At 33.9% G+C, this 15,193-nt stretch overlaps 1 protein-coding gene across 5 annotated transcripts in view; it reads right to left on the bottom strand.

Moving 5' to 3' along the window:
• Positions 1 to 206: 206 nt before the first annotated feature.
• The window catches only part of PPP4R3B (protein phosphatase 4 regulatory subunit 3B), a 64,854-nt gene continuing 49,867 nt past the window's right edge, over positions 207 to 15,193 (bottom strand). For 4 of the 5 annotated variants that reach the window (XM_058684055.1, XM_058684054.1, XM_058684052.1 and 1 more), the window contains 5 exons: positions 13,031 to 13,200; positions 10,615 to 10,754; positions 10,030 to 10,214; positions 7,978 to 8,180; positions 207 to 1,862 (listed from right to left, as the gene is read on the bottom strand). In XM_058684055.1, coding sequence (XP_058540038.1) covers positions 1,767 to 1,862; positions 7,978 to 8,180; positions 10,030 to 10,214; positions 10,615 to 10,754; positions 13,031 to 13,200 — 794 coding nt within the window. In that variant the 3' untranslated portion in view covers positions 207 to 1,766. The remainder of the gene's footprint in view (positions 1,863 to 7,977; positions 8,181 to 10,029; positions 10,215 to 10,614; positions 10,755 to 13,030; positions 13,201 to 15,193) is intronic. The other variant, XM_058684053.1, reaches the window with a different exon arrangement.

The following is a 15,193-nucleotide window of genomic DNA, read 5'->3' as shown; positions in this document are numbered from 1 at the left end:
GCACACCTTCTGTAAGTAGAATCAGTAATACTTAAAGTGCAGTCAACCTTTGTTAGAATTATTTCATTCAGATTGGTGTTTGACTTAGTGGTTTATAATAAATATCTATGGATAATTTATTGACTTTTAAAAGATACTATAAAATGGACATATCTCAAAATGGAGTTAACTTATATTTACAACAAACCAAACAAAAGCAACAATCATAGAATTACAGGGTCACATTTTAATTCCTGAATTTTACAGGTCAGCATTAATATCACCACATGTATACAAATGGTGTAAAACAAGTACAGTGGTATTTTTTAATACAAAATAAACATCTGTTTTATGGAAAAACTATACTTCATATCTACACAGACAGCCCATCTTTTCCAAACAATAGCCAAAATTAAAATTAACTACAAAATCTCCAAAACAGGGGAAACTGCTTCAGTTTAAGCTATTCCAGGAAAAATGGACCCATAACACATTACAAGGGTGATCTGAAGATTGTAGCTGGAATTACTATTTTTCACTTTTCTTCCCAATGCATTAAATTGTAGTTTGGGGGACGTTTTTCTCACTTCAGCATGATCTCAGATCATAGATGAGCAAAACTAACATTAAAATATTTACAGTTAACTTGCTGTTCTAAAAATAAAACTTCTTAACTGTTTGCCTCAACTTACTATTTTAAGTTCATTTACGTACATGGAATGTGCTTTTATTCTTTAAAAAAAAAAAAGCAGCTTTAATATTACACCCTTGTTTATGGAAAAACTTCATGTGCTGCATACTGACTTTGATACTGAAGTAACTTCTTGGATCAAAATGGCCTCTAGATATGCCACTTAATTCAGCACTATTCTTTGTATGGGAGTCTTTATAAATTACACTTTAAAACTAGCCTGCAGCTCTGGACAGAGACAACTTAACAAAACAGAAAGTGACTTCAAAGTATCCTCCACCAAAGAGTGACTGGGAGGGAGACAGTAGGAAACATTCTGTTCAACCCACTCCCAAGTTTCTAGAAAAAATCATTTCGAAATACTGTACTGATACTTGGCATCAGTTATCTCTAAAAGTGCTGATTTTAAAGTTCTACTGACAAAACTCTCCATTTTGAATCCAGCTTGTTTTCATCAAAATACATACTGAAAATTCATGGTGTAGAAAACTCAACATGTACTGTAACACAGAGTGTACTTCCCTTCCAACTACCTATAAGGCTGAATTTGTTAAAACTTCAAAAAATGGTCCCAACAGCATAACTTCACTTTTATGATAGTTGAATTTGTTTTCCATAAAAAATTTTTTAAAAAGAGGCAACTGATTAAAAGAACAACATGGCCAGCACCATTATACAAGTAATGTTATTGGGTTTGTAACTAAAGTTCTGCAATTGTTTCTAGATCGGATACCCCCCCCCCGGAGCAACCCTGCATTTAATATTTTATCAACCTTGTCCCTCCCCAAGCCATTCCCAAACCTGAGAGTTTCCTCACTGAGAGGCTATCTCCCAGGTTCAGGTCACCAACCTTTATTTGACAGCCTGAAAGGCAAACCCCTTAATTACTAGCAAGCAATCAAGTTCCTGGGAAGCCTTTTTTTTGTTTTTCTTTTTACAGAACTAAACTCTCCTAGCTGATATACTGAGTATCTTTTGCTACTCCTTGTATATTTATAAGTTCAAGTGAGAAAGCTTTCTGATTCAGATTTTCAGCTCATTGAACAGATGCAGCATTTTAGTAAGACCACACGTTTCAGGGTCCCCAGTAAGTATTTTATGAGCCAAGACGAGGTCTTTTCCTGGGAGATGTTTCTTCTTCTTCATCTTCCTCTTCATCATCTGGATAATCCACTAAACCAACCAAACTGCCCTATTGAAGAATAAAAAGACTTTTTTTAAAATACATAACTTAAGGGAAAAAAAGCTGATTAGTGCAGTTGCTTTTAAAGACATCACAACTTTTCTAATCATATATATCTCAAACATAAATTTGATACAGTAACTGCTTGAAAATTATGAACACTTGGTACTAGTTGGTGGCACTCTTAAGTTATTGCCCTCAACTTTTTTATTCAGCCCTTGGATTTTTAATGACACCTCACAATTCAATTCAGCAAAATTTCACTGTGGAAAAGTATTATCTCCAAAAAGTAGGACTCACAAATCATCAAGATACTGGAAGGAGTGAGCTGGAAGGACCTTGGAGATGAACTAGTTCATCTCTATGTTTAAACTATAAAATAGTGACAAGTAGCCTCCTTTTCGCCTCTGTTCTTCATGTATTTCATCACTATGTGCACACCACTGTTTTCATTCTGCTTTTGATGATAAAGAACACATGAAATGGGTCATACAACTAATAACTAAAAAATTTAGGGCTACCTTTCTCTAACCAAAAGAAAAGATGAGGTAATTCAGGTGTTTGGTCTTTTATGCGTAATGGATCCCTTTGAAAATCGTATTAAAGCTCTACACATTCTACCCAGATAATTACATGTTCTCAGGTCTGTGTTCATTTTGAACCGACACCATGAAGTTAGTATGTATGTCCCACAGGTTAAAAGGCTGCTGTAAACAATGAATTTAGTTTAAACCCTTCAGACCTCAAATACAATAGAAATAACTCCTACTTCACAGCTACGTAGCTTCATGTCTAAAGAACCCAGACATCTGGCAGTAACACTTTGCCAAAATATAACTGAACCACTGTAATGTTAATCAACAAAGGTCTCTGAGCAGCTAGAAAGAGTTATCAGAAAGTCTGGGAATTAAATCAAACTTCTTTGTAACATATATTTATGTGAGCATCTTTCTGCTGTCTTCTCAGCTTAATAACACACAAGTCTTAAGTTTGATAAGCAAGAGGTAATATGGCTAAATTGTTAAGAATGTATTTGATTGTAGTCTGCCTGACTTCAAATTCCAAGGCCACCATTTTTTAGGTACATGACTGTGGGCAAGTGATTTAGTATCTCTATGCCTCATTTTCATTATCTGTAAAATTGGTATTGACAGTACTTACACTTCACTGAACTATTTTGAAAATTAAATTGAAAATAAAACATAAAAAGCACTGGGCACAGTGGTTAGTATGTAGTTAGTGTTCAGTAACTGCTATTAGCTGCTATTACTAATATCATTCTTATTTATTTGGTTTCAAGCCAAACAAGTTAGATGAGAGGAGACAGAAGACATTATTACCTTATAAAAAGACACCAGTCTGATATTCACAAAGATAACAAGTTATCGAGGAAAGTGTTAATTATGCTTAGGGATTACAGATTATATATCATAATGTACAGACATTTCAGTTCCCAATGGGTAACATTTAAAATAACTTTTTAAGAAATAGTCTATCTGAAACACTCACCTACATAATTTCAATTTTATCTCTATATCTATACCATAAACAAACTCCTATACAGTAAAAAAAAAAAAATGTTTACTGAAAAGAATAAAAATATAAAATGTGAAATATTGGAAGTAAAAAGACCTGTAATCCACAGGTGCACCCTGTAAACAATTTGACAGATTCTGGACTTAAACTATTAATATAATTCATCATGTTAAAAAATTCTAAGGAGAGAGAATTCAAGAATTATCCTCTATGCAAAAAACAAAGGACAGATCTTCCATAAACATGATTAATAAAAGTTTTAAAAATCATCAGCAGGAGTGATAGCTTTTACATCTTCTAATTTTTATAGCTTTAATTTCTTTATCTCACCTAACTGGATTGGCTAATACCCAGGAACAATGGTTAAATTACAGCAATCATAGTGGTATCCTACCTTGTCCCCAACTCTGGTAGGAACACTGCTAATATTTTCTTAAGTATAAAGCTAGCTTTTGGTATCAGCCATACATACCATGTTAAGAAACTACCAACTTATTTGCATTTTACTGAGTAAATTTGATAAACTGTAAATGTACATTCTATACAGAAATACGTATAAGGGGGTGCCTGGGTGGCTTAGTCAGTTAAGTGTCTGACTTTGGCTCAAGTCATGATCTCCTGGTTCATGGTTTCGAGCCCTGCTTCGGGCTCTGTGCTGACAGCTCAGAGCCTGGAGCCTGCCTCAGATTCTATGTCTCCCTCTCTCTCTTTGCCCCTCTCCTACTTGCGCTTTCTCTCAAAACCAAATAAACTAAAAAAAAAAAATACACATGTATATGAAATATTTTGTGTAGAAAGTCACATACAATTGTTTTAACTGCAAAAGGCTGGAAACAAGTTTAAAATGCACCAATGGGGTGTGGGGAGGGCGCCTGGGTGGCTCAGTCCGTTAAGCCTCCGACTTCGGCTCAGGTCAGGATCTTGTGGTTTGTGAGTTCAAGCCTCGTGTGGGGCTCTGTGCTGACAGCTGAGAGCCTGGAGCCTGCTTCGGATTCCCTCTTTCTCCCTCCCTCCCAAATTAATAAACATTAAAATTTTTTTAAATGCGTCAATAGGGTTAGTTATAAATTGAAGTGTATCATACGCTGGAATTCTATGGAGGAAGTTCTTTTATATCCTGATATGGAAAGTTCACCCAGATAAGTCTGTTATGTGTTATGTGAAAAAAGCAAGAGCAGGGTTCTCTTTTGTTAATCTGGGGCAAAAGAAGTGTTTGTTTTGGCTGCCTACTAATAGTTTCCCATTCTGATTTCATTTTTTTTTTTTGTTAACTATTTTTCTTCAAGGAAAACGTGCATGTTTTATAGCTCTACAGCTAAAAAAAAAAAAAAAAAACTTTGTAATTTCATTAGTAGCTAATGTCTTACCAGCCTTGAAAACTATCAAGTTTTCAAAGAATGCAATTTTTTAAAAAATGGTTTTTATTTTTGAGAGAGGGAGAGAGAAAGAACATGAGAGGCGAGGGGCAGATATAGGGAGACAAAGGATCCAAAGCAGGCTCTGTCCTGACTGCATAAAGTCCAATGTGGGGCTCGAACTCATGGAACTATGAGATCATGACTTGAGTTGAAGGTGGACGTTTAACACACTGAGACTGAGCCACCCAGGCACCCCTCAAAGAATGCAATTTTAAAAAATATATTAGAACTTTAGGATGCCTTGCAAAGGAGAATTAGAAAAGTTTACATCTGATCTATTTAAGAACCAATCAATTTGATTACAGCAATAAGCAGACAGTGAAATGGTTAAAAAGGGCACTGCTGATAAAGAACCTGCCACCACTTAGAAATGTGGCTACACTTTGTTGAAAAAGGCTGAGAGCCAATTTAACTAGTTTCACTTCCATAAACTCCTATCTCGCTTAATTTCAAACTTTTGTCATAGTCTAGAGTGACTGAACAATTTATTTTCCAAGAACAATAACTGTTTTCTCCTTGTCCCCCAAAAAGATGTAGACGGATACGGCAATCTGCTGTTAGTGTCGAAAGGGTAAAAAATGTGTTAGTGCTTGCATTTCATTTTGCTCGGTCATAAGTAAAAAATTATCTGGAAGGATAATAAATTAAGAACTCTAAGAAATAACCCAGCAAGTAGAACAAGAAGATTTAAAAAATGAGTAATAAGCGAGGAAAATTATGAAAATTGTAAGATAAACCTAGAAGGCCCAACATCCAAACAATAAGTTAATAGTGAAATAGCACAAAATGTCCTCAAATTGAAGGACATGACTGTTTGGCTGCTTCCAAGAAGAAAATAAAATAGCACACACAAAGGATCATAAATAAGAATGTCTTCAGATTACTTGATAGCAGTAACTTCAAATTTTTAAAAGAAAATTATTTCCAACCTGGTTCTATATTCAGTTAAACTGTCAGTCAAATATGAAGACAGAATCAACATATCGTCATACATGAAGGTCTCAAATTTTACCTCTCATGGCATTTTTTTTTTTTTTTTTTTTTTTTAGAAAACAATTATTAGAGGATATGTTCCACCAAAACGGGAGGGAAAATCAAGAAAGAGTCCAGAGACATGAGATGCAGGAAACAATCCAAGAAAAAGAGAGGCAAAAGAAGTACTAGGATGATGGCTGAGGCAGCCATAAGACAAAAGCTGTGCAGCAAATCTAGACAGCAACCGATCTAAGCTGGAACTGGAAGGGAGGCTTCAAGACAGAGGTCTCCACAGGGGACACTATGTGGAAACTAACCTGAGAGGTAGTTAAAGAATTAGTGACAGGCACCTAACTACTGCAACAAATGAAAAAATGGTGGCCATTATTTACTCTAGAAAGAGAAAAGTTATCAAGAAAAATACAGTATAGGAAAAAAGACCAGGAAAAAATTCACAAAGAATATTTATATTGTCATCACAGCAATAAAATTATCAATTATTTAACCAAAAATTGTGAGAGAAGAAATAAGGGTGAGGGTGTGGTAAGGACTGTTCACATGCTAAATTCTTACCTACCATAACAAGAATAAATTAGGTCTAAACTTGGCAAAACAACACAGAAGTATTAACATATTACTTAGAAATAGAAGGTACAAGAGTTTTAAGCTATCTCTGTGGAAAGGAAAAAGGACTGATTTTTTCCCTCAACATTTTAATACTACTTTGACTTTTGACAGTAAGTGCATGTATTGCTTTGATTAATTAAAAAAAAAAAAAAGGCTATATTGAGAGGGTGCAAAGTGTTCTAAGCTCTTTACACTTATTAAAAAATTTAATATTTACAACATGCCTTTAGAGTAGCTGCTCTTTTATCCTTGTTTAAAATGAAAAAAAAAAAAAAACTAAGGTTGTGAGAGATTTAATAATTTACTCAAGGTCAAACAGCCTAGAAAGAGGCTAAGCCAAGATTTGAACCCAAACAATTGAACTCCACAGCAAATATTCTTACTATAGTATCACAAATATTACATTAAATTGTCCTATCAAGAAGGGAAAATTAATTTTAAAATTTCTAGTTAAAAAACATAAAATGTTTCAAAAGCAGTAGAATCTCACTGACAATGCTACTTCTGTGATCTTTAGTCAAGAGCCTACCTCAATGCAATACTGACTAGACTCCACATTTTTTAAAACAATAAATTCAAATTGTATTTTGTGTTCAAAACTAGATGCATCACTTAAGATTAGGTTTTATACTACTATAACATTTCCCTCCTCTTGTCCTTCTACTCTTCTCCTAACAGTTGTCTTATATTTATGCCTTTTTATTTTATGCCACTCCTTTTTGGGGAAAAGGATGGTTGCGTATAATAACAATATAAATGAAAGAAGAGAGTTTTATATAAAATTTAAACTTGTTTATATAAAACAGTAACCAATGGGAAATACATATGCTATGCAAGTAACAAAAAGGCTAATATCCTTATAACTGAAGATTCATTCATATTAAGAAAAACATAAGCCAATTTTAAAAAGACAAGACTATGAAAAGACAACTTGCAGAAGAGCAAATTCAAAAGGCTAATAACGTTGCTACTAACACAAGACACACAATTGGGAAAGAGATCTATTCTGTCTATGCAACCTAATGGGCAAAGATTAAAAATAAATTTAACAACACTGGCAAAGCTGCAGTGAGCCAAGCACACTCATACAATTCTTCTAGTAACATAAGCTGGTATAGACATTCTGGATGTATCTGATAATATGTATGAAAACATTCCTTTATGCATCTATCCAAGAAAATAGCTTAAAATGCAACAATACCAGCAGTCCCATCAATGAAATAGCAGAATCAACTTATGTGCTCCAAAATATTCCTGGGTGTGTTGCTTACAAATATTATGATACAGATAAATAAAATGAAATTCTGTGGTCATCAACAGTATTTAAGTAACAAAGAAAAATTCTTTTAACAAATAAATAAAAGCAAGATACAAAACTGTTTAATTACATGTCTGATAAACCCATATACCTAAAGAAGAATCAAATATTAGCAGTCATGTTCTCTGATGACAGCGAGCAAAACTTTCTTCTTTGAAATTATTTTTATTATCCAAATTTTCTTCAGTAAACATGAAATAATTTTAAAGATGGAAAAAGCAAAGTTTGTGTATAGAATAGTTTCACATACCTTGGTGGCTGTTACTGATGTGGCCAAGTTTGTAGTTTTGGAAGAGGATCCATTAGAACTTGCTGGTGGTGTCTGAGCCACTACAGATTTACTGTTTGTACTGTTTGTTCCATTAGCAGCACTGGCAGAGTGGGAGAAAGTAAATTTGAAGCCACTAGATGATGTCCTTTTGGGAAGGTTTTCTTTGTCTTCACTTTCTTTTGCTAAAGCAAAAATTTAAATCTTTTTTAGTAAAGATTCCTAAGCAAAGCATCTGAAAAGCACAGTAACTTTAAAACTTATAAATCATTAATGTGGATGGAACTGGAGAGTGTATGCTAAGTGAAATAAGCCATACAGAGAAAGACAGATACCATATGTTTTCACTCTTATGTGGATCCTGAGAAACTTAACAGAAACCCATGGGGGAGGGGAAGGAAAAAAAAAAAAAAAAAAAAAAGAGGTTAGAGTGGGAGAGAGCCAAAGCATAAGAGACTGTTAAAAACTGAGAACAAACTGAGGGTTGATGGGGGGTGGGAGGGAGGGGAGGGTGAGTGATGGGTATTGAGGAGGGCACCTTTTGGGATGAGCAATGGGTGTTGTATGGAAACCAATTTGACAATAAATTTCATATATTGGGAAAAAAATATAAATTAAAAAAAAAATAAAACCTATAAATCATTGCCTCTGCTTTGTAAGAGTACAGCATGATGTGTACAGTGGTAAGTCTTTAATTAGCTGGAATCTTAGAAATCTCAGGATTAGAAAGGATCTTAAGAATTATATACCAGAATCTGCCATCCTACGCTAGAATTCTACACTGCTGTATCTAGGACACATCAAGGATTCATTACCTGCCTGACTTCCTTTTACTGTCTCTTTGCAGCTTCTACTCACTGCACTGATCCTATACTCCTATAGTCCTTGTGAAAACCTGATAATCCCTCCCACAAGTCAGTATTTTAAATGCTTAAAGACGATGATATGATCATATCTATCAGTCTCTTATTTCCTGAATATTCCAGGTTCCTTTATCTGTTTCTCTTATGACATAGGTATCTACTATCCTTTCATATCTGGTTGCTGTTTTTGTGTATGATTCTTGAGTGGATGTGGTGCTTCAAGCACGGCCTCACTGCCCCTTTTCACGGCAGTCAGGGTAGTGCCTGTAATGAGTAAAGGTAGAAGAATTAGGTCACCAAAAATTACCACCTATTCCTTAGGACATTTTAATGGGCTATTTGCTCCCCCAGGCTAAAGTAAACAGAACTAAGAGCATTAACGAGTACATGATGAATGATGCTGGGAACAACGGTTTCAGGAAAAATGTAATAAATCAATAAAACTCTATCTAAGGAGAATTGCCTTTAGAATACCTCACATTCAAAATCACAAACTTTATATGAAGTCCAGGAAATGCTTTGCTTTTCAAAATGTAAATTTGTATTAAACATTTATATGATATATGGAGGGCAGTACTCCAATAATGGTAATTTTTTAGGCCATAGAATTAAAGTGATTCATTCTTTTGAAAGCTAAGTAAGATCTCAGTTTTAAAAACAAGTTAAACTATTTGAAGGATGGGAAATTTTACTTTCATTTCTCTTCCCTTAATAGTATATCTTTATTAAATTTTTATAATGATTTTAAAACTTCAAAGAGCAAAGTTACTTCTCTGAGCTTAGTTTCCTCAGCTGTAAAAGGCAGAGTGCTCTGGAAAGTTTCTATGGATCTGTATGGTCTCTATTATTATTGAGGATTTCAGTACAGAAATAAATCCAAGATTATTCACAGAAGACAATGTATTAAGTAGAAAATATAATAATTTCAGAAAATATAATTTCTAAATAGTAAATGAAGGGCATCACAAAATGACAAGTTTCAAGAAAAACATTTTAAACATGAAAATAAGTCCCAGCTTTGGAAAAAGATGTGGAAATTTTAAAAGGTCACATTTCACTATAAAATTCCTATCTTTCATACTTTATATACTATGGCCAAATCTTCACAGACAACTCAATAATTTCTGTATTTAAAAATGAGGCACTATTCAAAAACTTAAAATTTTAATACCTTTTTTGGTCTCCATAAATTTTTCATAAGTATCTGGAAAATCATCTTCTGGCTTAGATTTTTCTACTGGTGCCACAACTGCTTTTCCTTCCTCCTCTTCATCTTCATTAAACCACATTTCTTCATCCTCTTCCAAGGCTTTTGCATCTCTGCGAAATCTGTTACTACGCAATATAGATGGTACACTGTAAGAAACATACCACAAATACTAATGACTTAAAGTTTGTAACCAGATTAAATTTGAGAATAAATATGTATAACCAAGAGGAGCTAAAGTAATTTTAACTGAGTATAATTTATATCATAACCACCTCAATTGTGATACAAGATGTAACCAGAAAATATCCCAAAATATTTAAGGATATTGCAAACTAAACTAAAAATTTACCTTGAGTTATGATACAAAGCAGTCATTTTTCACATAAAAGATTCTGGTAAGGAGAATATCCTACCCTTCTAGAAGATTCTGTACTATCTAATGATGGAAAGAATGCTCCTGGGTAAATTTCTTATGTCAGATCCAAACAAAAGATGATTTTGGATATAATTATATAAACTATAGATGCAATATACTTAAAACAATACCTGTTCAGTTTCTGATTTTGTCTGTCTTTTTCTTGCTCATATTTAGTCTTCAATCCTTTGAATGTCTGAACATATTCAATTGATTCAAGTGCTTTATAAAAGTTTTCAACTATATGTGCAGTAAGAGACTTGATATCTTCCTGTATAAGGACAAAATTTACAATTCAAATATAATTCAATGACTGTTAGGAGAAAAACTTAAAGAAACTTTTTTACAGTTCCAAAGCTGACCAAAAAAGATTTTTCAAAATCGCATTCCAAAAATAAGTGTCCTAGTTTCTTTATACATGAGCCAGGCCTCCTCAGAAAACTTGGAATAAAAAAGAAGGCTTTTTGGGGGGCTACTAAACATCTGAAAGTAAACAGATTTAGTTTATATCTTGTTTATTTTTTCCATTTATGTAGCACTTCACAATTTAAAAAGCACTTTAACATATACTTTCACTTGATCCCCCTAACAATTCTATGAAATAGGGTTCATTACTCCCATTTTACAGAGAAGGAAAATTGAAGATCTCAGAGGTTAGATGGCCTGATCAAGAGCACACAGCCAGTTAGAAAATTATATTCTTTTTTTTTTTTTAATTATATTTTCAACAAAATGTTAGGTGTTACTTAATGACTCCTTCTTTAACTGGTAAGAAGCCTTACCTAAATAATAAACACAGACTTCTTTGACTATATTACATGTACAGATATGATCAACTGTTAACTTGAATTCCACCTATTTCCAGTCTTCCAATGGTATAATTTTTATGAAATAAACTGACAGCAATAACTTCTAAATTCTATATGAACCATTCTAAATAATCATTCCAAATACCTGAGTGTGAAGCAGGCTCATTAAAAAAAAAAAAAAGTTTATTTATTTGTAATTTGGAGAAAGAGTGTGTGCCCAAGTGGGGAAAGGGCAGAAAGAGAGAGAAACAGAGACAGAATCTCAAGCAGGTGCCTGAATAATATTTTTATTATTAATAATAGAAGTTGTCATTCAGGAATTTAATATTAGTAAAAAATATACATGCCACTTCTTTAAAAGATACACCATAATAAGGACACCTGGGTGACTCAGTCAGTTAAGTGCCCAACTCTTGATTCTCACGGTTCCTGAGATCAAGCCCCAAGTCGGGAACCATCCTGACAGCACAGAGCCTGTTTGGGAGTCTCTCTCTCCTCCCCTCCCCCACTCAGGTGCGCACACGTGGGCACTCTCTCTCTCGCTTTCCAATAAGCTTTAAAAAAAAAAAAAAAAAAGATATACCACAAACTGTTTCTTTTAAGGATTTTAAGTCTTTAAATTAGTTCTCCTGTAAATCTCAATTAAGAAATATTAGAAACCCAGGTAAAATGGTTCTGTACTATACCCTGAACAAAAAGATGAGTCAAGTTTTGGGATTCAATGTACATTTATCAACTACCCAAAATTATTTTCTGAAAAACAAATTCAATCATAGGAATAGGGATGGGATTGTTACCCTACAACTCATTTTATCAGTATCTCACCAAAAATTTTAAGGAAAAAAATACAAAAGTCAATCTCTATTCATTAGAACAGTACACTGTGAACTGGGGTTCAGATACTTGGTGAGCTAGTTAACTATGTTCCCTCTTTTCTAAGGCTAAAGAGTACTTCCATCCTCTTCATCCTTTTGAAAACCATACTCTTAGCAAGTGACTATTAGAAAAATAATCCAGTTAGCCAAATCATCTTTATCTGAGAATAGCATATCATGAGCAGAAATGTGATTTGTAACAGACACAACTAGAGAATGAATTTCTAGCTCTGATTTTCTTTTTTTCAAATTCTTTCTAACCACGTGGCCATTTGCCCTGGTGGAATGATTTCATTGTGTGGGAGAGGGTAAATTCATTGTACTGGTTCTACAGTTACCTGTCTTATCCCTGTTGCTCACGTATCGTTCTCTCCAGATCTTTTTATGACAAATCTTATGTTGCCCCAAAGCGAGCTGTGACCTATCTTCAAGCTCTGACTGTGCTCCTAACCAAATGGATGCTCTTGAATCAATCACTCAAATCAGTCTGGATGACTCAAATACCTCATCTATAAAATAAGGCAGTTGGAGTGGTCTGCCTACTTCCTGGTCTCTTCAACTTAAAATTCCATGATAAAAGCCTACCTTTTATACATCTTCCATCAAAGTTTACCAAAGTAATTATTTTCAACCTTTCTATATTTATCACTACCCCTACAACAGATCAGAGAGATCACATCATTGAATGGCATGCTTGACTGAAAAGTCTACATACATATGCTAAATATAATCCTAAAACATTTGGCCAATAAAAATAATACACAGTAAACATGGGTTAAAATACTATGCTCAATTTCACAATTTAGAATATTAACATTGCTAAACATAATTATTTTGTTAAGAAGCCTTTACTATAAACTTACCACTCTTATAAATTCAAATAACTCAATGACAGCTGAATTCAACAGATTGTACCGAGTTCCGTTATCCAGGAGAGCATTTATAACTGGCTCAAAAAGATTTCCCTTCGTGATGTAACGATTATAAAATTCATCTTTAAGGCCAATTATCCGCCTCATAAAACGAAGAGCACCTAATTAAAAATAATACAGAGAACAAATTGATAATTTATTAATAATTATTGGGAAGTATAAAGAATGTATACTTCTAAAATAAAAAGTAAACAATGTGTACTAAAAATAATTGGGTTTTGAGGGAAAAAATAAGTTAGGGAGAGACCACTTAAAGTTGTATAAACTTCTCTGGTAGCTAGCAAAAAGTCCAATAATTGGTATTTAGGAGATAAATAAACTACTCAGACAGGTAGCTCCATGATATAGAGATTAAAAAAACATATAGAAAGCACAGGCTGCCGATACCGGCAGTACTGGGAGCAGTGCTGGTGGACATGAAGACAGTACAGTGACAGCAGCTCAGGACCAGCGCAGGGCTGTCCGTCATGAAGGTGGGCGGAGCAGCGGTGTAGTCTGTCAAGACGGCCTTGCCTCTCTGCAGGAGGGAGCTCTGAAGGTAGGTACTTCTTTGTGATTTTCTGAAAATAAAGCCAAAGGGGTTCCTGCTGCCAGCTTAAGAGGAGGGCTGAAGGTCTTTTACTTTTCTGATGAAAGCTACAGTTCCATTCCCACCATTTCAGTTCTCTTTGCCTTGGAAAAAGCATCTGTGAACTGACGCTACCTACACATTATAATGTCATTTCCTTGTTTACCAACTGCTTATGAGCTGTTTTGCCATAGCAGATCAGGCTGTACTTGTAAAAGAACAACAGAGTAACAAATAAGCAGTATCATCTGGCTTTTCACATTTTAGAATACTGAAAAGAAATGTTCAGTCTCTCATTTCAACCCACTGTTCACAGATGGAAGTCATTAAAAGAAGTTGTGTCTGTCAAAAGAGGTTCCTAATATTATCTGAGAATAAAACAGAAACAGGCCATGTAAGGTCTAAATGTAGGATGACTGTAACACTAAACAAGTGTGAAGAGAAGTGCTAGACTTCTAACAACACCTAGTCTTTGTAGCAGAACAAGAAATACTTACTTAAGATTAAAAAGACTGAAGCACCGGTAAAGATGTGAGCACGCTCATACACTGCTGGTGAATAGTAGGATATAGTTACAACTACACTGCTAATTATAATGGAAATCTTGAAGCAATGTAAACATGTAAATACTGGAGATCTGTTCAATTATGGCATATCCACATAAAGAAATGACTCTGCAGTCATCCCTAAGCACTGGCTACAGAAAGCCACATAAGAACACCTATCATGAGAACATCCATCTTCTGAAAATTAATATAAAAATTTAATGTAAATGTGATCAGGATGAACTAGATAAAATTATCTTTAAGTTACTGTGGAAGAACAAGTGTCCACGAACCAAGAAAATTATGAAAACGAAAAGTGAAGAGGGACTTAGCAGATAATTAACTTTACAACAAAGATGCCATAGTGGACTAAGAATAAACTTTCCCATTATTTCGTCTAGTAAAGTAACAGATTTAAAAATATTAGTCCAGAAGTAAGACACAAGATATATGTGGTAACTTACTGGATAACAAAAGAGAAACTTTCATTCAGTAAGAAAAATATAGTTTATTTAATAAGAGGATGGGCACAATTGGCTATCCATCTAGAAGAAAACAAAGCAAGGCCCTCCAAACCATATACAAAAACAAACCTCAAATGTATTACATATATAAGTAAAAAATGAAATAAAAATATCAGAAGTAAAATGAGGAGGATATTTTATTTGTATAATCTTAGAACATAGATGTTCCTAAGGAGGACAAAATCCTCAAAACTCATAAAAAGAAGTCATATTTTTCATTAGGGAGAATTTTAAAATTGTTATGTCAAAAAATAAAATAAAGGTAAATGTGAAAGACAAATGAGACTGGGACATTTCCCCCCCCAAACATGATATATTACTGGTATCTCTAATATAAAATGAGCTCTAAGAAAAAGGTAATAGACAATCCACAACAGATAAAATTCAAAAACACTAAAACATGAAAGTATGTTGCCAAAGAAAACATAAATTAGAACACAAGTGGAATACCACATTT

The sequence above is a fragment of the Neofelis nebulosa genome, chromosome 9, assembly GCF_028018385.1.
Source record: "Neofelis nebulosa isolate mNeoNeb1 chromosome 9, mNeoNeb1.pri, whole genome shotgun sequence".
Taxonomy (NCBI): domain Eukaryota; kingdom Metazoa; phylum Chordata; class Mammalia; order Carnivora; family Felidae; genus Neofelis; species Neofelis nebulosa.
This window is presented reverse-complemented; position numbering and strand designations above follow the sequence as displayed.